General features: G+C 58.4%; 1 protein-coding gene across 3 annotated transcripts in view; it reads right to left on the bottom strand.

Moving 5' to 3' along the window:
- The window catches only part of Uvssa (UV stimulated scaffold protein A), a 32,756-nt gene that overhangs the window by 5,798 nt on the left and 4,885 nt on the right, over nt 1-22,073 (bottom strand). For 2 of the 3 annotated variants that reach the window (XM_076863821.2, XM_076863823.2), the window contains 8 exons: nt 21,648-21,760; nt 21,269-21,397; nt 11,599-11,713; nt 5,301-5,472; nt 4,735-4,860; nt 3,235-3,460; nt 2,627-2,735; nt 153-327 (listed from right to left, as the gene is read on the bottom strand). In XM_076863821.2, the coding sequence (XP_076719936.2) occupies nt 153-327; nt 2,627-2,735; nt 3,235-3,460; nt 4,735-4,860; nt 5,301-5,472; nt 11,599-11,713; nt 21,269-21,397; nt 21,648-21,760 (1,165 nt within the window). The remainder of the gene's footprint in view (nt 1-152; nt 328-2,626; nt 2,736-3,234; nt 3,461-4,734; nt 4,861-5,300; nt 5,473-11,598; nt 11,714-21,268; nt 21,398-21,647; nt 21,761-22,073) is intronic. The other variant, XM_076863822.2, reaches the window with a different exon arrangement.

Below are 22,073 nucleotides of genomic sequence, written 5' to 3'. Positions count from 1 at the left end.
CGCCCAGCTGCAGCTGGGCCCCTAACAACCCCTGGGATGGCCCTGCCCCTGGCTGGAGCTGGAGGCTGCCAAGGAGAAGGTCCAGGTGGCCCCAGAGGCCCTCCTCCAACGCCCAGACCAGGGGTCCTGGAGGCGTGGCGAGCAGCTCTTACTTGGCGAAGACCTTCTTCCTGAGGCGGGCCCGGCTGGTGTTGGCTCGCTCTCGCAGGTCCGTGAGGTTGGGGTGCTTCTTCCGCTTCCCTTTGCCCTTCCGGCTGTACCTCGATGAGCCCAGATCTGCCCCTGTGGCTGCCTCCACATCCCTCATGAACTCTGGGTCCTGCCAGTCTAGATAAGACCCAAGGGTTTCAGAAGCCCTCCTGGGGTGGAGGGGCTCGGGGAGAAGCCTCCGGCTGGGGTCAGGCAGGAGCCCAGGGCCCTGTCCTGAAGGGATGGGGCCAGGCTCCAGCTCAGGCTTCCCACAGTGGAGCCAGGTAAGGACCGGGGAGAGGACCGGGTAGAGCTTACTCCCTCTGCATCCGGCATGGCCCCACAGACTGCAGAGGACTCCACAACCCTCAGAGGTGCCTGAGCCCCCAAGGACCCCTGTGGCCCAGACAGGCAGCGGGGGAGCTAGGTCAGGCCTCTGAGGCCCCTTGTGTTACACCCATGAGCTTCGAGGTAGGCTGTCAAACAAGGCTGGAAGTGAGGGTTTCAGTGCCTCTGGAGTGTAATTACTGGACTGCAAAATGGACGTGACCATTGAGCCACTGTGGTGCTGTTAACAGGCTGGACAGGACCAAGGTGAGGGAAGGCCCAGGACGACAGGCAGTGGAGAGCTTGTGTTTCACTCGTCCAGACAGCCGGGCTGTGGGTCTCAGAAACAGGTAGGAATTCAGCCCAACAGGGTGCCCTTCCTGAGAGGACTGGGTACCGTGTGCCACGGTTGTAAGGGAAACCAGTGCCACCCAGCCCTGCTGGGCAGCTCCCCAGGGTCAGGCCACACCCAGTGCATGAGCAGAGCCCTGCTCAGAGGGCTGCTGGAAGTGAGCCGAGTACAGGCCCACTCTGGCCTGGGGGCCGGGCGGGGAGCCTGGCAGCTCCCCACCAGTTCCTGCTGGCCTGCCTCTGCAGGCTGTGGAGATGGACGACCAGAACCTGGGCCGCCTGGTGTGGAAATGCCATCCCAGACCAGGGCAGGGCAGTGGTGGCAAGGCTATCCGAGCATGCCTAGTCCTACAGGTGGACCTGGCCTGCAGCAGGGTGCTCACCCCGGCACCACATGCCCACAGGGCTAGGGAGCAGTGCCCGGACATAGGGAGCCAGAGAGGCCAGTCTGTGGTGGGCACGGCCATGGAGGGAGAGGCTGTGCCCAGACAGATGGTGTGGCCTCCCCAGGAGGATTTTTTTGAAGTGAAGGAACTCGGGGCTGCACAATTCAGATCCAGGGACGATTAATCCAAGATTAAGGAAAACTGTCTAAACAGTTTATCTCCCAGTAATAAGAAGGCGTCACAGTTTAGGAACCCGGTGAATGGAGCAATTGTTTAAACACAAGGAAAAAATGCCAGCATCCAGTGGAGACGGAATGAGCACCTCAGGAAAATGAAGGAGCAATTTAAAAGCCTTTGAAGAAAATCAATAGACGCCTCGGCCGCGCGGCCTTCCTGGGCGCTGACGGGCCCTGCAGCGCCACGCGCATTGTCACTGAGGTTAGCACCAGGGAAAAGAAAATTGCCCCGTGTGTGCGGGAGGCGGGATCGATACTGCAGTTAGTAAAGAGACGCTATTTCACATCTGACTGGCCAGCACCGGGGCAGCCGCGGCCTGATACCTGTTTGTTAACAAGCCACCGAAGGCTGGAAATCAGACTCTTCAGGCTCGACACAGAAATAGGCACTTAATTTGCTCCTGAGTGTGACCACCAGGGAAGGCCTTACCCTGAAGATGAACAGGTCAGGGCCCTCCCACTGCCCAGGGCTCAGGCACCGGCCGGTGTCAGGCTGAAACCCAGCATTTGTGTCTTAGGACCCAAGGGCAAGAAGCTGCTGAGTGGGCCTGCAGATGCATCCCCCTCTGAGGGAGGGCCTGGGGCTACAGCCCAGGCTTGAATGTCCATGGAGACAGCCAGCAGGTCAGAGCTGCCAGGGTGGGGGACCCTGGCCCGTGGAAAGGCAAGGCGGCCTGCCAAGGCTCCAGGAAGCACAGCTGTCTGTGGATGCTCACCGCTGCTCTGCTGCTCAGGGGCCCTGGGGACCTGGGCACCCAGCAACTTCTGCGGCCAGGCTGCAGCAAGTGCCCTGAGGGCAGGAGGGACAGGTATCTCTGGATGGGACAAGGCAACGGCCCCATCAGGAAGGAGGACGGAGAGCAGGAGAAATGAGCTGGCCTCCTCCACTCGGCCTGCTCCCAATCCCACCTCCACCCTCCACTGAGGAGAGATGCAGGATGCAGGACCTGACCCTGCAACTGCCAGCGTGGTGGCTTATGGGGGGTGTGTCCATATCCCTACAGTGGCCTTGCAGGTGCTGCTCCCCACCCTGTCTGTTACTACAGCAGAGGCTGTGGCTTGAGGACTGTGAAGAGCCACCCAGGTTGACCCTGTGGTGCCCCAGGCTGTGCCCTGGCAAACCGCCCCCACACCTACCTGGGCGTGACTGCTTGTGTGGTGGCTGCTGCTGCTCCCGGGCCCTGTCCTCTGGGTCCAGGGGCCGCCCCTCATCATCTCTGGGGATGATCCTCCCATGGAAAGGACACTGCAAAGCAAGCACAAAAAGACTGATGGCCAGGAGGTGGGGCTGCAGCTCCCTGGGCACAAGTGCCTCTGGGGGGGACACACTGCCCTGCAGTCGCATGACCTTCAGATGTGAGTCCTGGGAGGTGCACAGCAGGGGCTCTGGTCCTCCCAGATCTGGGGCTGTAGCTGCAGGAGCCTGGGGCCTCCAGTCAGTTGTTAGTGGTGACCTGTTTCTCCCTGCTCCCTCCAGCCTGGGGTGAAAGTGGGCAGCTGTGGGCCAGGGTGTACCTCTTCCTTCCCAGGGCTCTGAGTCCACACAGACTGCACTGCTGCAGAAGCTGAGGGGCCTGGAAGTTGGCTCTGGGCCCCAGGGCAGAAGACCCCAAAAACAATTCTTGCTGGTCAGTGGCTAAGCCATTTCTGCTAACCCAGGGCAGCCCCTTCTGCAGGCTCCCAGTGTCCACAGCCCTGTCCTGGCCCAGCCGCACACCCACAGAACACTCAGGCCACAGCCTCACCTTCAGCCGGTCCTGGCGTGCACAGAGTCGGCCATCGGGTCTCAGGGCCCGGCACCGGTGCTGCACAGGCTCAAACTTCCCTGCAAAGGTGATGCGGCGGCTCTGGAGCACGGCAGGCACATCTGCACTGTCCACCTCCTCTTCTACCTCCCGGGGCTTCCAGAAACGGTGCTGAGATTCAGATCTGCCGGTGTACCAAGTCTCCTGACGCTCATCTGCAGAGGACCTTGGAGGACGGTCACACCTGCCCTCCTGCTCTGTGCTCTGCCCTCAGGGCCCCAGGACAACAGAGGTAGGACTGTCCCGCCCTGCCCACCAGCCTGCAGGTAGGAGCACGGGCATTGAGCAGGGGTCCCCACTGGGGAGACTAGCCCTTAGAAGGCCTGCCCTGGCCAATATCATCTGGGGGTCTGCAGTGTGGTCCAAGGCAAGGGCCCCGCCCTCACGGAACGCAGGTGAGTGAGACGCTGGCCTCCCAGTGGGGCTTGGGGCCAGCTAGGACCCACTGGGTCCTCCCAACAAGATGCTCAGGCCTGACTGTCCTGGAGCCTAACTGCAAGGGGCTCTGGGGGAGCCGGGTCAGGCAGGCGGGAGGAGGGCAGTGCTGCCTCCAGGTGTAGGGCTTCTGAGAAGCAGCAGCTAAGCCTTTCAGTCCCTGGCCAGGCTAGTGGCCACTGGCTGGGCTCTGAGGCTAGGCACTGACCTTCAGCTACCTGGTGACAATATGTGGAGGGACAGCTCCCAGAGTGCCTCCTACAGACCTCTCTGCCCTGCTGCTCCTCCCGCCTGGCCTGCCCACCCCCACCCTGCAGCAGAGCAGGGCAGGCAGGATGGAGGCAGCATCCACATGCCCCTGGACCACAGGTCTAAGCCAGGGGCTCAGCATTCCCCAAACACCCTCAGGCTGCTGCAGAAGCTGAGGGGCCTGGAAGTTGGCTCTGGGCCCCAGGGCAGAAGACCCCACAAACAATTCTCTGCTGGTCAGTGGCTAAGCCATTTCTGCCAACCCAGGGCAGCCCCTTCTGCAGGCCCCCAGTGCGAGGCCAACCATCCTCACAGGAACAGGCCATGTGGCCACGGTATGAGCCCTGGGGTCACAGCGGCATCACCAGCCTTCTGCCTCCCGAGAGCTGGCCTCCACTGCCCTCAAGCCAACCTAGCCAAGCCCAGTAAGATTCTACCTGTTTTCCCAGTGAGCCTCCCTGCCCTGTCAGCCCTGGCCCGCCTGCCAGCCCAGGTCCCACTGGGGTAGCAGGGTGCCCCTGGCTGGCCGGGCAGTGATGGGACCTGCTCAGTAGCACCCCATGAGAACTGGGACTGTGCTGGATCAAGAGGTGAAGCTAGGCTCTCTAAAGGCCTGCATCCCAGAGCCCCTGCGAGTGCTCTCTGGCTAATCCCTCTCTATAACAAGGCCCAGCCTCCCTGGACGGCTCCCAATGGAGCAGCAGCCAGGCTCAGGGAGGACCATGTGCTCTGGAGCCACAGGCTCCCTGGACTCACCTGAGGATCTTCCCGGTCACCGGCTGCTCCTGGCCCCAGTAGCACAGGTCCACTCCAAAGGGTACCACGGGCGCCCGGGCCCGCTCTTCCGCCAGTTTCTGGGCCTCCTCTGGTCCCAGTGGAGCCCTGAGAGCAGAGCAGAATGTGCTGTCACTCCTGGAGAGGGACAGCCCAGTGCAGCCCAGACCCAAGGTAAGACCAAGGAGCCAGGGCCTCAGCCACGTCAGTCCTGTGAGCAGCCTTGTCCTAGCCGAGCACTGCTCTGGTCTCTGGCCCTCCTCTGGCTGGGAAACCTGACATCTGTCTCTCAAGACCTGAACAGTGGTCCAGTTTCAGGGCCTCTGGGGATGAGCTGTGTCTAGAGAATGTCTATGGGTCCTGCCCCACTGTGCCAGCTCTCTGAGCAGCCCTGCCCCACACAGAGGTCAGCAGGTGCCCGCTACCCAGGGCTGCACAACCCAGGTGCCCTCAAAGGAGCCAAAGAAGGCCTTGCACCCCACTGGTGCTCTGGGTAGTCAGTGACAGTGCCAGGCAGTGGCCCAACAAAGTGGGACATCTGGGATCACCTGACAGAGGAGGGTAGGACAGGAGGCAGGCAGTCGTGGGGCCGCCACAGCTGGGCAGCAGCAGAGGTGGGGTCCAATGCCTCCTCGTCCCTTCTCGTCCTCTTCCTCGCCTGTGAGCCTTGTGCAGCTGCATCTTTCTCCAGAGCCTGCAGAGGGGCTTTGGGCTCTAGCCCTGAAACAAATACATGTCCACTTCTGACTTCCACTCCATGACCTGGGCAAATCCCGTGAGCACCTGCCACCTCTCGGGTGCCCAAGCAACTGGGACGCACCCTGCACATGAGAGCCCATGATCCTCCAAGGCCCTGAGAAGTGGTTCCTGTCACCTCCCCCTCTTGGACAGGGCCTGGAGATACCCGTCCCGTGGTTGCCAGTCAGATGCAAGCTCCCAATGAGTAGAATGCCACCCTGGAGCACAGCCCCTGGCACTAGGTTGGCAAGGCCAGGGGCACAGTGGCACACTGGCTTCTGCAGCCATGTCCATTCTTACATCCCTGGGGCGGAACAGGACAGATCCTTCAACACCACCAAACCCCGCCATCCCTCAAGGCCCTGCCCACCCCTCTTGCCCGTACCAAGGCAAGGACTTGGGTCTGGCCCATCCTGACCTTTGCTCGCCTCTCTCCCAGGGAGGGCACAGGGCAGGTAGGGATTAGGACTCCAGAGGCACGGCCTGCCCTCCCACGTGCACCCGCCAACTGAGGTGCTCACAAGGGTGCATAGGCAGGGCAGTGGGGGCCTCTGAATGCCACCTCCCCCAGCAGGAGCCGCAGCATCCAGTGGACAGGGGAAGCCCAGCACTAGAGCGAGCCGACTGGAGTAAGGCTGCTGCAGGGCAGAAGGGTAGCAGGGACTCTGACCCCCCGGAGGACACACACTCCTGCAGTGAGAGCCAAGGGCACCTGTGCAGGTACCAAGGTCCTCATTTCCAGAACCTGGAGGAAAGAAAAGGAAGCGCTGTGGAGAAGAGTTGGGAAATGGTGAGCCTCGTTTCCTGGAGACGGAGGGAAACTGTGGCTGGAAATTCTACAGGGAGTTTAAGGACATCAGAGAAAAAGCCACACATCTAAAGAAGGACATCCTACTGCAGCAGCATGTCAACAGCACGGTGCGCAGGGCCGGGGAGGGCTGCTCCCACTGCTGAGGGCCTCCAGCCTGACTCTCCACCCGCTGGGCTGTGGCCTCAGCCTGCAGTGAGGACCAGGATCTCCTCGACGGGAGCCTCAGTGCAGGAAGGGCCCAGGGAATGCTTTGGAGTCTGTTGCCCTTCCGTCCACACCTACCAGACAGGGAGGCCAGGGCAGGAGGGTGCTCAGCCACTAGTCCTGGGCAGGGGCACAGAACAGAAATCAAGAGGCTATAAAAACCAAGGGTGGATGGTGGGTGGCCAGCTCAGAGGCAGTGTGAGCTGAGTGTGCAAGGCAAGTTCCACCCCGGTACTGCAGGGAGCACACAGCAGGGGACAACACACACTTTTTAAAAATACTTTTTAAAATTAGAAACAATCATCAGAAAAAATAGATAAAAAAGGATTTAGAAGCAACAGGAAAAAACATTTTAACAAAGGTGGGAAAAGAAGTAAACCAACAGCAGCAGTGACTTTGAGGGGACGTGTGGTGCGCGGAGGAGCCCGGGCAGCACGTCCAGGTGCTAGAGCTGCAGCCCAGCTGACAGATCACCTTCGGGCAGAGCTGTGGCCACCCCCCGGCCCAAGTCCCACCGGAGACCAGCGACAGGGAGCGCATAAAGGCAGGATCAGAGTCTCTGTGCAGGAAGGACCAAGGGACAGCTAAGATGGCAGCTCAACACCAGGAAAACTGATTTTAAGTTCAAAGGACCTCAAGAAAAGGGACACGTCGGGCGGGGCCTGGGCTCAGTGGCAGCGCCTGCCTAGCGTGTGTGAGGCACTGGGTTCCATCCTCAACACCACATAAAATAACAAGGACACGTGTCCACCTATGACTAAGAAATAAATATTAAACAAAAACAGAAGGGACGTGTCAACGTGTAGGAAACGTGGATGGTGTGTGCTGATGAGTCGACACCAAGGTGGAGGCCAGCACACTGCCTGAGGCCCCTGAGCAGAGGGTAGCCCGACAGGACACAGACGTGGCCAGCTGCTCTTCAGGACATCACGGTGGTAAGCAGACAAGAGCCACAGCCGCTGCAGCCTTCCTCTGTAGATAAAGCCCCCTGGCCCACAGCTGTGCCCTCCCGCCCTGTGCTGTCTGGCGTGCCCGGGAGCTGGGATGGACACTCGCTCTCTGGCCCCTTGGGGAAACATGTGCCAGCCCTGCTGTAGGACCCAGCACACGCCCATCTCCTGGATGCCCACAGAGAACACGGAGGAGCTGCTCAGGGTCCCTTGGGGTGCCGGTCACCTGTGGCCACCATGGATCTCAGCCCAAAGGCTCCAGCGCCATCACAACACCCAGGTCCCACTCCCAGGCATCCCAAAGCCCCAAGACCCGCAGCACAGCCTCCCCAGGGACCACACTGCCCGGCTGGCCAACACCGCACGCTGCGAGGCAGCCGGACTGAGAAGAGAACAATGTGACACTTGGACAGATACAATCGCAGCCCAGAGATCAATAGGAGAATTCCTAAGAGTTACAAGAATGAAATATATTTTTCATTGATTTGTTGTTTTAGACCATTAAGAAGATGGGTAAGCGTGTAGAGCAGGGTAAACACTCGGGGCTCAGGCCCCGCCTGCACTGTCCTGGGGAATCAATCTTGCTGACACACCTCCAGAGCAGACCCAAAACACAGAGGGCTCCTCGGCCCAGCACACGGTTCTCAGCAGATGAGGGCAGAGTCCTCAACCGACCCACCTTGCGCCCGAGCTCTGCTCGGCTGACTCAGTACAGTATCTGGGCTCAAGTTTACTCCCATGGTTGCTTTTAAAAGAATCATAAAAATGTCCAAATCCCTGTTTTTGTTTAAATTGGCCAAGTGGCACCTATTTGCCTGAAGCACTAAAGCAGACAGTGCAGAGAGATCAATCGATAGCAGGAAATGGAGAGGCTGGGCTCCGCACAAAGTTGGGCTGCCCAGCGCTGACATTATTGATTCCACCTAGCTCCACTGGCCTTGTAATTAAAATGTAAATTTGAGAAAGAGATTATGTCCTGACAGAAATGGTAGGATTAAGGGAAAGATAAAAGCCCCTCAGTGAAAATTCAGAGAAAGAAACAAGAAAGAAAAAGAGCCCCGGTCTCCTCGGCTCTGTGTGGGTTTAGACTAAATCTAACTACTTCAGATTCACCCACGTTTAATTGAAAAAACAGCGACAGAATATAAACTAGTATCATGAACTGGGCTCGCCCAGGCACACCTCCTGCCTGCCCTGCGTCTCCAGAGCTCCCGGGCCGTTTGCCATTCTCCCCACAGGAAGCCAATGGGGTCTCCACCGCCCTGCCCTGGCTCCAGGCCTCACTGGCAACCTGACCAGCTGAAGCTGAACCCCAGGCTTGAAGGGGCCCTGCTGGCCCCTCCTGATTCCACAATGCAGCCCAGGGCCGGGCAGACAGCAAGACCCTGAACCAGAGAGTCAGAGCACCCCGCTGCACAGCGTCCCTCTCCCATCGGCCTCCACCTGATGCTTCTGGGGAGAGCAGGAGGAGCAGCACTGGCCCAGACCCCTAGGCCCCTGTCTGTTAAGGCCAAAGACAATGTTGTAAGCCTTCCCTAAGGAAGGGGTGAGCCTGCACCAAGGAGATGCCAGGGTCTCGCCAAACCCCCTCCCCACAGGCCAGGCCTGCCCACAAAGCCTGGACGAGGGGTAGTCACAAAGCAGGCTGGCAGGACAGGAGCCAGGAGCCCAGGCACAGGCAATGGGTCACCACTTCTGTGTGATGGATCTCCCCACAATTCAGGAACCAAGGCCCTGCTCCTCTGTGCTGGAGGTCAGGCAGGTACAAGAGCCCTGGGCCCCTGAGACACCTCCATGCAACTGGGCCTCCCCGCAGGCGCACTGGGCAGTTGTCCCAAGGAGCCTGGCAGAGGCCCCTGGCTGTTCACAGCTCAACCCCTTCACTGGATGGACTCCACTGGCCAGCAGACAAGGGGGACACAGGCCACCTCCACACAGGAGGGCCCAAGGACTTTGCTGGTGCCCATCACTCTCCACTGGTGGTCAGCAAGGCCCTGCCCCCATGTGCCCACTGCCTGGAGGGACAGTTAAAGGCCCGTCGAGGGAGCACTCCATGACAGTCTGCCTTTGTGGTCGTGCCACTTTACTGGCCACTCACAAGCCACAGGCCAGAGGGAACCTCGTCACTCTGGGCTGGAGGACAATGGCCTTTGCTGCTTCCTACTCGGAGCCCTGCACTGCGAGCCGCTGCAGGACGAAGGCTTGCGTGAGAGGCAGGTCCTGCCAGTTAGAAGCTGCAAACTAACCCTGAGGACTCAGAAGCACCAACAGGGACACAGAGGCCCAGACCCTGAAAAGTCTGGCGTGACCCAAGCCAAGAGTCACTGCCAGCTGCCAGTTTCCCTGGCAGACTCCAGGACCAGCCCTGGCTCAGGGAGGGGGACAAGGCCACGTGGCAGGCAGGAGGATATCTGGGCAGGCAAGAGCCTAGGCAGGTGCTGTGACTGCTTAGAGACCTTGGGGTCCTTGGCCCAGGACCAGAAAAAGGAAGGAGCCAACAGGCTGTCTCTGCCTCACCTGTCCCTGTGGCCCTCTGTCCCTGTGGCCCTCCGTCCCAGACCCAACAGCCTCAGAGGTAGCCACACTTGAACCAGTGCCTCTCTGCTACCTAGGGCCTGGTCCAGCAGAGGGCAAGGTAGGGTGGGCTGGGGAGGGTGGCCACAGCACCCAGCAGCAGGCTACAGGCACCTCCCAGTGCCCATGTCAGTGTGGGACTCAGCTGTGGCCACCCGAGAGAGGCTCTGGCCACGGAGGAAAGGCAGTAATCAGGAGATGGTAAAGGCCACTTCAGGTGGACACTGATATTCGAAAAGAATGGCAAGTGCGGGGGGAGCGGGGGCTGGGGGCAGGTGGGAGGTCAGAGGGGGCTCAATGGCTAAGGAGCCTCGAGGATACACAGCTGGAGCCCAGGCTTGGGGTGGGGTCTGGCCCATGGAGGAAGGTGGGCCGGTGCACAGGGCAGGATAGCACCAGGCAGAGGCAGGTCCTCCGCAAAGCAGGCCAGGCCAGGCCAGGCCAGGCACCCAGTGAGGTCAGGGCGGGAGCTTCCCTACCACACTCACACGACTGAACCCCAGGTGCCCAGCCCACCCGGCCCTGCCCAGCTCAGAAGCGGACGTGTGGGCACACAGCTGTGTGAGTGGAGGGCATTAGCATGTGGTTGTGCTAATTTGGCATGACACCCCTAATGGGTCATGTCTTCACACATGAGTTGCCTAATCATCTAAATTCTTTTAACAAATCTACTTTTCATCTCACAGACTTCACTTCAAACCAACTTGTCAATTTCACCATAAAAGCTAGGGGTCCGGTTTTCAGTTCCTTGCTCTGGACGTGAACACGTGACACCTGTGTGTGTCCTGGGGCCCTGGAACCCACCGGACTCAAGGCTGCCCCTGCCTTGGAGGTCAGGAGCCTGGGCTGCAGAGTGTGACTTTCAGGGGCTCCTAGGTGGAAAGGCCAACTGCAGCTGTGCCCACTCTCCTCACCAGGAACGTGGCCTTGCTGTGGACATCACAGTCCTGGCCCAGACACTTTGTCCACCTTTAGTGTCCAAGAGGTAAGCAGGTTACTCTGACATCCCCAGGAATCGTCCCTAGGGGATAAAAGCCTGAGCATGTGGTATGGCTACCCCCAACCCTGAGAGGCCCAGGCCTCCCCGTGACTCCCCGCCACCACCAGACATGGCTCCTGAGCTGCTGGAACCAGTCTCCCCGATACCCTGGGTCCAGGGAGCCTGCACAAGAGGGCATCCATCTGTTCAGGGAGGTGCCCACCTCACCCTTGGAACACTCTCCTGAGGCCGCTGCTAGGCAGGAGCACCCAGGAGCTGAAGGGCGGGGCCAGGACCTGCCTCCTCTCGAGCTAGCAGGCCCACTGTGGGGTCAGAACCCTGGCCCAGGGCTGGGCAGAGGGGCCTGCAGCAGGACTTCCTAAGATGGGAGCCTGTCTCAGGGCAGGTTGCAAGGGAGCCGGGGAGCCCACCCTTAAATGAAGCAGTGAACTGACTCAGGGATCTGTGGCGTAGCCAGCAGGACAGGCGGGGCCCCACATCCCCACCTCCTGTGAGGTCACTGGGCCACAGCTCCCAGAGCAGGGGCTCCTCCCCAGGCGCCTCCCACTGCCCCCTGAGCTGCAGCCTACCATACTCAGCCCGCAGATGGGCAGGGATGTGGGGCTCATACCCCTCCTTCTCCGGCACCTCCACAAAGTCCTCGTCATCCTCATCCTCATCCTCCTCGTCCCCTGGGGCGTCAGTCTGTGGAAACACCACCAAAAACAAATAAGGACACCCAGACCTGTGTACGCGCCGCCCACTGTCCCAGCCCCCTCCACAGCAGCCGGGCATCAGCATCGAGTGACTGCAGTCCACCCAAGGTCATCTCAGGGCTGATTCTTTTTTTTTTTTTCCTTTTTTTTTGGTGGCAGGGGACCAGGGATTGAACTCAGGGCACTCCACCACTGAGCCACACGCCAGCCCTGTTTCCCATTTTATTTAGAGACAGAGTCTCACTGAGCTGCTTAGCGTCTTAGGCTGGCTTTGAACTCATGATCACAGGTGTGTGCCACCGCACTGGCTCGAGTGATTCTTGTCCCTAAGATCTCAGCACCTCTGCACCACTGCCTCTGGCCTTGCCACTCCATGCTTTGGCACATGCTGCCCCGTCCTTGCACAGAGCAATCACACACAGGTGGATGGCAAATGTCTCTCCCTGCAGTACAGGTAGCAGCCGTCCACCCGCTAGGCAGTCATCTGGACAACACACCATGCAGGAGCTCCCGACGAGGCTACCTCCCCTGCCTGATGTGGCAGCTGGCCTGAGTCCCAGGAGCACAGTGCTGCCACCCACAACTTGGGGAGCAGGAGGCCTGCTTTCCCCAGAGGAAGGCGGGCTCTGGGCACCTCAGCAGGTGGCACTAGAGGCCCATGGAGTCCTTGACATCCCCAAAGCAGGAGTCCTGGCCTGCCCTGGGGCAGCTGCGAGGTTCTGCCGATAGCAATGCCCCGTGCCCATCAGCTTACCAGAGCAGACAGCACAGAGGCAGACACCCACCTCGGCGAGCACCTGCAGCACAGCAGAACCAGCCCCTAAGCCACAGCCTCCATCCCCAGGAGCCCTCACATCCAGGACAGGATGCCAGGACAGCAACCAGCAACTGCAGGGACGTGCCCCTCCCGGGAGATCCCTGCACACCAGGGAGCCAGGTTCACCGTCCTGGGCAGCTGAGGGCTGTGCCCCCAGGGTGTGAGGACCACACCATGACCTAGGCACAGGGCTGAAGGAAGCGTCCAGAAAGAGAGGTCCCTTTGTGATGGCAGCCAAGGTCCTCAGGAACACCCAGTGGTCCTCACACATGCTTGTTTTTACACTCTATCCCAACAGGCATTCCACATAGGCACCTGCCTCTGGCCCGTCGCCTGAGGGAGGGGATCAGAGAGGAGCGGCTGCGGACCCCCAGGGCAGGAGCCCACATGCTCCCTGGAAGCCAAGTTTCAGCAATTTACAGCTTCTGACGGAACCAGGGAGCTGAGGTGCCCACCTGACCCAGCTCAAGTCACTCACCAGCAGCTCCCACAGGTGGCCCCAGAGCCCTCACAGCCCCACCAAGCATGTGTCCTCAGGACACACACACTGCCCCAGGACACACACACAGCCCCAGCATACATGTGGCCCCAGGACACACACAAACACACACACACACACACACACACACACACACAGGCTGAGCACACACGTGGCCCCAGGACACACACACAGCCCCAGCACACACGTGGCCCCAGGACACACACACAGCCTCAGCACACACGTGGTCCCAGAACACACACACACACACACACACACACACACACACACACAGCCTCAGCACACACGTGGCCCTAGGGCCCACACACAGCCCCAGGACACATGTGGCCCCCGGGGCTGGCTGCCAGCACTACAGCACGGGACTATTGGGGCTGAACTCAACAACCCCATGAGAAGACCTGCCCGGGAGAGTTATAATCAGATGCAAATGCTCTGTGTTTAGGCACAGCCCACGGCTGTGCATCTGGGGAGCACAGGAGACATTAATCATTGGAAACTGTAATTTTTGTTATCAGTCTAACACTGATCAAAAGGGAAGCCTGTCTCCACCGCTGACCTGTGAAACGTCCCAATTATGCTCTTTGGAAATGACAGGGGCACTTAACTCCCGAGCTGAGCAAATGACGACGATCAATCACGTTTGAATAACAATGAGCCACGGACCTGAAAATTATTTTTGTATAGAATCTACCCAGGAATTTATGAAAGGTGGAGAGCAGCCCAAGGTTTTAGGGCTTACGTTCCGGCCGGTGCAGTGCGTATCAAACACTAAACAGAATTTATGTGTTTTAATTTTCTAAAAGGTGGATGTGGACGGGGTGCTACAATGCAGCACACACAGTGCCAGGGTTTAAATATGGGGGTCATTTTCATAAAATATTATGCTTACTGCTCACACCCTTGAATTTCACTGAGGACTTTTATCAAATTTTCATTTTCTAAAAAATATTCAACTGCTCAGCTAACTATTAGGAATTATACCTTCTTTCTTCCCAACTAAAATCATTTATTTCTGTGATTAAGTTTGAAGTCCTAGGTTCCTCTGTGTCCTCAAACAAGCACTGATCAGGCCCCGGCTTTCTGCTCTCCTCTGCAGCTGCTGGCCGTGCCCTAGGAGGCCTCTGCCTCTGGAGAGACCCTGGGCTTCGTCCTGGGCCACAGCAACCACGTCATCCACACCTGCACTTTACTTTTCAACTACTCAGAGGCAGTAACACGCGAGCTACAGCAACTAGAAGTCAGAGACTTCACTGCTGATACAAAAGTTGGCACAAAAGCATCCATTTTCAAGTTTGGCTTCACCTCTGTGAGCAAGAGCTGCTGCTCATCCAAGTGCTCCATTGCCCCGGATAGGCAGCAACACACCTGCGTCCAAAGAGGCAGGGACAGCTTTCAGCTGCCAGCTGCCAGGGTACTTGAGTGACCTGCTCAGAGACAAGAACACCATGGTGACAAGCAACAGCCCCCTCTGAGACCTCAGAAAGCGGCGTGGCCCAGGGAATCTAAGGCCTGTGGAAGACTCCCTTTGAGCACTTGGATTCTAAGAGACTAAATAATCCAGTGAGCTCAGCCACAGCAGTGGTGACCTGCCTTCAAGGTCACAGATTAGGCCAGAAAGAAACAGCACAAGGGGGGCCCACGGCACCACAGCGCCCCACTGCGGGGCTGTACAGGGGTGGCTGGACATTGAGGTGCAGGGAAGGAGTTCACTCCCACCGAGAGCTACAGGGCGAGGTCAGACCTGTGACCTGCTCCAGGGCAGCTGGCTTCCACCCACCTGGGAGCTGAGATTCCCCAACTGCCAGAAAACACCATGCAGAGCACCCAGGGGAGAAGGAAGGGAGCCTGACCGGTGAAGCCCTGGGTGCCTGGGAGGGGCCAGACCGGCAGCCTGAGCCTGCAGCCAATTGGAAGCCTTATCCCAAGCCAGCTCCAGGGACAGCCCAATCCACCTACTTGGCAGAAGCTTCTACTCAAGGCTGTGGCCATGGGGAGGCCACGGAGGGGGACACTGCTGGTTTTATACAAATTGATTCTCACCCACAGTTAAAAGGATTTAGAAAAATGAGTCTCCACCATCATAATTAAACAAGCAATAAAACGACTAAAATATACAGCGCAATCAGTTTACAGAAGTAGGGGCAGTGAGGTTGCTAATTATTTGCGAAGGAATGGGAAGAACAGCTTGGTGCCCAGAAAGCGGGTCGCCCACCAAGCTCCACGGCCTGGAGATACAGCTGGGACCATTAAATAAATTTTGTACCATCTAATTAACTTGGTGCGCAATCTCAATTACTTTTCACCCAAGAAATCACTTTTGTTCAGTTTTATGTGTGTCTATTTCCCTTTTAAAAAAAAAATGATGTAAGGCCTCGTCAGACAAGTGAGTTCCAAACTGCATTTGTCTCTCAGGGCTTGATGGCTATGCATTTAAAAACCCATTCTATCTTATAAACTAAAAATTAAACGTGCTCAGCTGTGATGGTCGGCACTGCATCTGCTATTTATATGCTAATGCCCTCCCTGGAAGGCCGTGCAAATTGCCGGCCAGGCCAATATCTCATGTGCATCTCCGACTGCCAGGGACGCACTGTCAGAGGACAGAGGGCGGTCGCACCACTGACCAAATGGACACCCCGGGAGGAGGCCCCTCATGTGCAATGGCACCAAGGCCAAGTCAACCTGCTTGGACATGGGCAGGGCACCAGGAGCACACTCTCCTGAGCCGACCACCACCTTCTGACACAAGCACCTCCAAGGTGGACACTTAGGGACCTCACACCCACACATAGCACAGTGGCAGGCACTTCCCCTCCTCGACTGACCAAATCAGGAGTCAACCTGCCCTGGAGACTGCCAGCATGCACAAGGAGCACCCAGGGCCCAGGGGCCAAGAGCCTCATCCAGCTGGGGGCAGGTGTGAGGCAGAGCTGTTGGATCATGCGTGCATAGAGTGTTTCTAGAGTAAGGGTAGGGCCGAAATCTCCACTGGGTGAAGACAAGCGGCCAGCCAAAGGCACACACTTCTGTAAGCCAATGAGGGCTGGTGGTCCACACAGACTCCCTCCCGTGGGTGGCTGGACTTGGGCCAGGACCGCTTGTTTTCCTGGGAGTCTGCACCACAGGTATTCCTGCACAGGGGCGGTGTGAGGGACACAGAGCAGGAGGGTCATCACGGGTCATCTGGACCTTACAGAAATTCACATCGGACCCAGTGGAGGACAATCGCCTCATGGAGCAACCAAAGTCTCCATATCTAGTAGCTCTGACCCCCAGGAGCTCTGGCCCCCACGAGCTCTGTGGAGAAAGCTACTCTGGCAGAGGATGAGGAAGACCCAGACTCACCCACTCTGGGGCCCGTGGCTCACACAGTCCCACACAGGCATGTGAAAGGCCACCTGCTGCAGCCCAACCTCCCCAGGCAGAGATGTGGCCAGCAGGCAGCCCCTGGGGAGCAAGAGGCAGTGCTCAGAGGCACAGGCATGGGCGGGGAGGTGTCGGGCAGCCTTCCCTGGCATCCAGGCAAGGTCTTGGTCTTGGCAAGGAGGCCAGGCCCACAGAGGTTCCCCATCTATAAAATGGGGGTAACAAAGCAATCCACCCCAGGAAGTGTCTTCTGGAACCAAGGGGACCACGCGTGGGCAGGCTGGGAGGGCACCAGCTGGCTGGGGAAGGTGCCTGGCTGAGGTGGCCTGCCATGGGGCCAGGAGGGGGCTCCATGCTGTAGGGCTGGGAGGGCAGCCAGGCCCAGCCTGTCCTTTCAAAGCAGTGCACCAGTGCACCCGCCCCTCCCCCGGCACCCTGGGAGGCAGCGTGGCCTTCAGCGTGATGGAAGGAGTCATCCAGGAAGGCTACAGACGGCGGCCGCTTCCTGGAGGCGAAGCTGACTGACGGTCCCTGTGCGTGTCTGATGGGCCAACATTTCATTCCCTGGGCTTTCTAATTCTGTCCTCCTCACCTAGGGAACCAGATGCTACAAGGGCTTGGGCAGCAGCACAGGAAGCTCCGGACCCCACAGCCAGGGGGAGAGGCTGGCAGCTGGGGCTGGAGGCAGGGCGGTGAGGGCAAGGCCAAGCCCACCTGCTGGCCAGAGTCACAGGGGAGCCCGCGGCCTGACCACAGGGAAGAAGGCAAAGCACTGCCCACAGGGCCAGGCGACAGCACCTCGGAATCACTGTTCTCTGACTCACTCGTTGGTGGGAAATTAGTATTTTGTTAATTACACAATAAGAAAATAACCGTTGATTCAAGCTACATAATTAAAAGCAGGCAATTTAAAAGTTTTCAAAGGATTTTTATCAGTTTAACGAACGAGGCAGCTGGATTATTACAGCCCTCCTGTAACAGAGCAAGGTGGAAACTAAATCTACCCAATGACCCTCCATATTGATCCAGCCAAGATTTATCCCCAGTCTGCCCCCACACAGAGCCGACATGGAGACACTCTATAAAACAAACACTTAAACATATTTAAACTGGCTTAAGTATTTTTCTGAGGACAGAGCATCTATGTCAAAAGGAAAACAATACTATGTAGAAAACAGGCGACAGGCAGAAAGAGAACCTGTGAAACAGACTGCAGCGGGTTGCAAGCAGGCTTCCCTCCCCCTCCCCATCGGCGCCCAGAGTGCCCAGGGCCTGGCGGTGGCCACTTGGCTCTAAATGGGCATCATGTCTTTCTCAGTCTCTCACATCTGTCAGAAGTTCTCAGATGTCTGAATCACGCATTATTGAATTAGTGCTCCCCACCTAGCCTGTTCTACATGCGGAGTTAACGATGCCAAACCCGTGCTAAGTGGGGAAACGTAAGGGAAACAATTTAAACCCTTCGTAAATTTTATTTGAAAATTAGTGAAGAACACCTCATTCATAATTTCTAATTAAAACAGCTCTAATTAAACTGATGTTCATTAGCTGCTCCACCCCTGCCCAAGCCGCTGCGGGTGCTGCAGCTCTGCAGGGAGGGCTGCCAGCAGGAGGGAGATGGGCAGATAGGCCTGCCTGCACTGGCTGCCGCGTCTATTCTGGGAAGCGGCTCACCTGAGCCTAAGCGGCTGCAGCGGGAGCCCTCCAATCACTCCATCTGCGGGCGGCTCCTCTGCCGCTGCACGAGAAACCTCTGAGGATTTCAGAGTGCCTTTATTAGGATCAGTGTGTGGAGAGGGTCCAGAAAGTGTCCCTTCAGCTGACAGCAGAGCAGAGTGACATCTGTCTTCCCACTGAAGCTGGGACATCATCAACCTTGCAGGGCCTGATAGGCCCTGCACACTCACAGGAGCCCCGTTCTCCTGAAGAGCAGCCTGGGCAGGAGTCTACTGACCAGACCACGTGGCCAAAGGACACCCACAGCCCCTCACTGCCCATGCACAACACCCTGTGTGGCCCTGCCCTCCAGCAGCAGGTCCTGCAGGTCCTGGGCAGAAGTGGGGATGAGTCATCTACTCTGACAGTATCAAAGGACACACTGAGTGGAGTCAAAGCAGGGCCGACAGCCAGAGTGCACAGTGGAAGGCAGGGGCCATGCAGTGGCCTGAGGCTGTGCACCACAGAGGGCCAGGTGGACAGCTCTGAAGGGCTGGATTTGGGACTCCAGTGTCCACAGCCCACGAGAGCTTCGGGATGGGCCCTGTGAGCCACAGCCAGAATAGAGAGGTAGCTACACCAGCGGGCCCAGTCCCATTCACCCACCCTGGGACACAGCAGACCTGAGCACCAGCATCTGGAAGGGACAGGGCAGCTGGCAGGAGTCCAGGGCAAGCAGAGGTCAAGGAAACCAGACCTCCTGGGCCTGCAGAGGGAGGAGACACACGGCCAGGCGTGGCTAGGACTCAAGTTTCCTCAAGCCCATGGCAAAGTCAGCAGGTGTGGTGGAGCCAGGACACAGGCTACCTACCACGCAGGACAGCCTGACCCTCTAGTGTGCCAGGGACACCAGCGGCAGCAAGAGCTGGCTAAGCTTAGCTCAGAGCCCCGACCCCTCACCACAGTGCAGGCTGAGCAGCCAGCAGCCCTGGGAAAGACTGCCAGGGACCCTCCCCTAGTCAGCCGCACCTGCAGGAGGCACTGTGGGGCTCCGAGATGAGAGCAGGGGCAGCAGCTCTCCAGGGGCCCTGCTGACAGAGCCTCAGGCCAAGGAGAGCAGCCGGCTGCTGTGACCCTTCTGGGCTCAGGTCCTGCCACCTTCAGCACTGCCACTAGCCCCAGAAGACCATGCAGGCTGATCATACCTAGGCCTGATGAGAATGGACCCCAGCAGCCCGGGAAGCCTGTGGACATCCCCAGAACACCAAATGTCCAAGGACATCCTTGCCACAACCAAGGCCATCAGCAGCAAAATGGCCATGGGCTGAGCCCTGGACAGCACGAGTGCACCACACAAGGCAGCCTCCACACTCAGCACAGCGCTGGGGGCCCACCTGGCCTTCACTCTGCACCCAGGCTGGCTGCTCGGAGTGCTGGTGCCCTGCGGTCTAGAGTAAGCTCCTCTGACTGAGTAGGTGACAGGCACCTTCCTCCCACCAGACAATTATTTTTCACCGTAAATATATTTTGGTCAAAACTGACAAAGCTGACTCCTTAAACAAGCAGCATGCCACACACAGTGGACTCTAGTGAGGCAGAACGAGCGCCCACAAAGACTCCTGTCCCCAAGCTGCACAGCGCAGACTCGTGGGGTTTGCAGGAGAGAAGCAAGGTTGCCCTCTGGTGGGCCTGAGGGCCACACACGGCCTCCACAGCCAGGGATCTCCCAGCAGCTGCTCAGGTAGGGGTTCCTCCTCTCGGGTTCCAGAACTTCTGGCACTGCATTGCCACCCCAGGTCTGCTGCCAGGGCACAGTATGGTCATACCACACAGGGCAGGGCACCAGGGATGCCAGCCACAGCATGAGCTGACTGAGCTCAGCTTAGAGCCTTGACCTGGCGGCTGCATGCACATTCACCATCGGTGGGCAACACATATGCCCACTCCTGGTCTGGGCTCTGCGTGGCCTGCAACTTCATCTTTTTCTTGGCAAGAAACAGAGTTCTTTCCACCTCAAAGCTACCTTTGAAAAGGGGGAGGTTCTGGGCTGGGACTGGGGCTCAGTGGCAGAGCACTTGCCTAGCACGTGTGAGGTACTGGGTTCAATCCTCATCACTGCATACACAAAATAAATAAAAAATACAGTTATTATTTAAAAAAAGAAGTCTACCTTCCCCAGGCCAGGGCTGGCACCCTCTCCACTCAGCTGGGCCTGGTTCTGGGTTCCCCAGGGACCCAAGGAGCGGTGCATCTGGTGTCTATTTTCTCAGCTTCTCTGAGAGCAGGTGAGAGACCAACCAAAGGCAGGAAGATGGCATCTGCATGTGACAGTTCTCTTTCACAAGGCACAACAAGTCCCAGTGCAGCATCCTCTCCCCGCCACAGCCCCCAAGCATCTCTAGGCAGGAATACCACCCTCACTTGCTCTCAGGCTGCTACAAGCTCACCTGCCTCCTCCAGCCAGCTCCAAGGCATCCAGTGCCAAGGACCTTGTGCTCCAGGGTAGATGCCTGGCTACACCCTAGCCCGCTGCCTGGAGGCCCAGGCTCAGTGTCCAATCCCCCCTCAGCCTGCCTGTGGCTCCCACCTCTCAGCCCCATCTAGAGACCCTGTCCTGCTCTGGTGGCATGCGGTTGCTCAGGGAAGCCCAGGAACCCCTGTTGCCTCTCCAACCACAGAAGGCCCATTCCTCTCTCATCAATGCCATGGTCCCTCCCAGGCTAAGGTGCTACACAGTCCAGCAGACAGCTGGTCTTTGAGTCTCCATCCCCAAAGTGGGCACCCTGCCCCAGCTCACCGTCGTGCCCATCAGTACACAGAACCCACTCTGCTGGAGACTCCACAGAAGCCCCATCCTTCCCTAAGCAGGAGGGGCACAGCCCGACTTGTAGGGCTCCCTGGCTACAGTGCAGGGTAAGTGGACAACACCCAGTAGCAGGAGCCATGTTGCCACTATACAGTGAATGAGCTCACATGTCCACTATGGGGCGGGCCCTGCTGGGCTGTGGGGCATGTCCACATGTGGGGCATGGCTGGGCTCTGGCACCAGGACACGCCAGTCGGGCTCCCACTGCCAGGCCAGCAGAGTGAAAAAGCTCCTGCTTGCACAGGCAGCTCAGCCCCGCCCCAGAACTGCCAGCCCACCATGCATACACACCTCGCTCCTCCGCCCCGGACCTGGACCTGCCGGCCCACCAAGCACACACCTTGCTCCTTGGTCCCCACTCAGGCTGCACGTGAAGCTCCTCATACTTTCTCAGCGCAAGTTCCAGTTTTGCCTTCAAGTCGATGGCACGCCGTAAGTGTCCACCGTGGGTCCCTGCTCGGGTAAACCTCTGCAGAACAAGGAAGAAGTCACAGAGAACACAGGCCCTGCCAGGAGGCAACATGGCCTGGTCTGTAGCCTTGGGAACAAATGGTCAAGGACACCTGGCTGACCCCCTAGGTCACCCCAAGGACAAGACCCACACCTGGCACTTTCCATATGTCCTCCTTCCATCCTACGGCTCCCGCCAACTACATCTTCACTCTGCCCGGGTACTGGCCTGACAGGGACAGCTTTGAAGGCCAGGTGTCCAGCCTCACCTGGACCCAGGAGCACACAGCTGGCAGGAACTTGTTCTGGATGAGCTTGATTGCATCACGGGCAGCATGGAGGACAGCAAGGTTGTCATCATTCTCTTGCACCTTCAGACCATCTGGAATGAGGTGAATGGGGGTCACAAGGGACCCTGAGGCCAAGAGGCTACAGCCCACAGGGAAATGCTGGATGCCCACCCAGGCCAGCCGAGTGTCGACAGAGCTCACTGCTGTGTGATTCTGGCCCTACACACATCCTTCCTGCACCCACCCTGCCCAGGAGTGGGCTATATATGGCAAACAAGTCCATATGCTTTCTGTGACCGGCCTGTGGCCACAGAGGCCTGGTAAAGTGGGCACAGCCCAGTGCAGAGGCTATATGGGAAGGAAAAGCCTGCATGTACCCACTGTAGGCCAGACTTGGCATGGCTG

This window comes from Callospermophilus lateralis, chromosome 8, assembly GCF_048772815.1.
Source record: "Callospermophilus lateralis isolate mCalLat2 chromosome 8, mCalLat2.hap1, whole genome shotgun sequence".
NCBI classification, from domain to species: domain Eukaryota; kingdom Metazoa; phylum Chordata; class Mammalia; order Rodentia; family Sciuridae; genus Callospermophilus; species Callospermophilus lateralis.
This window is presented reverse-complemented; position numbering and strand designations above follow the sequence as displayed.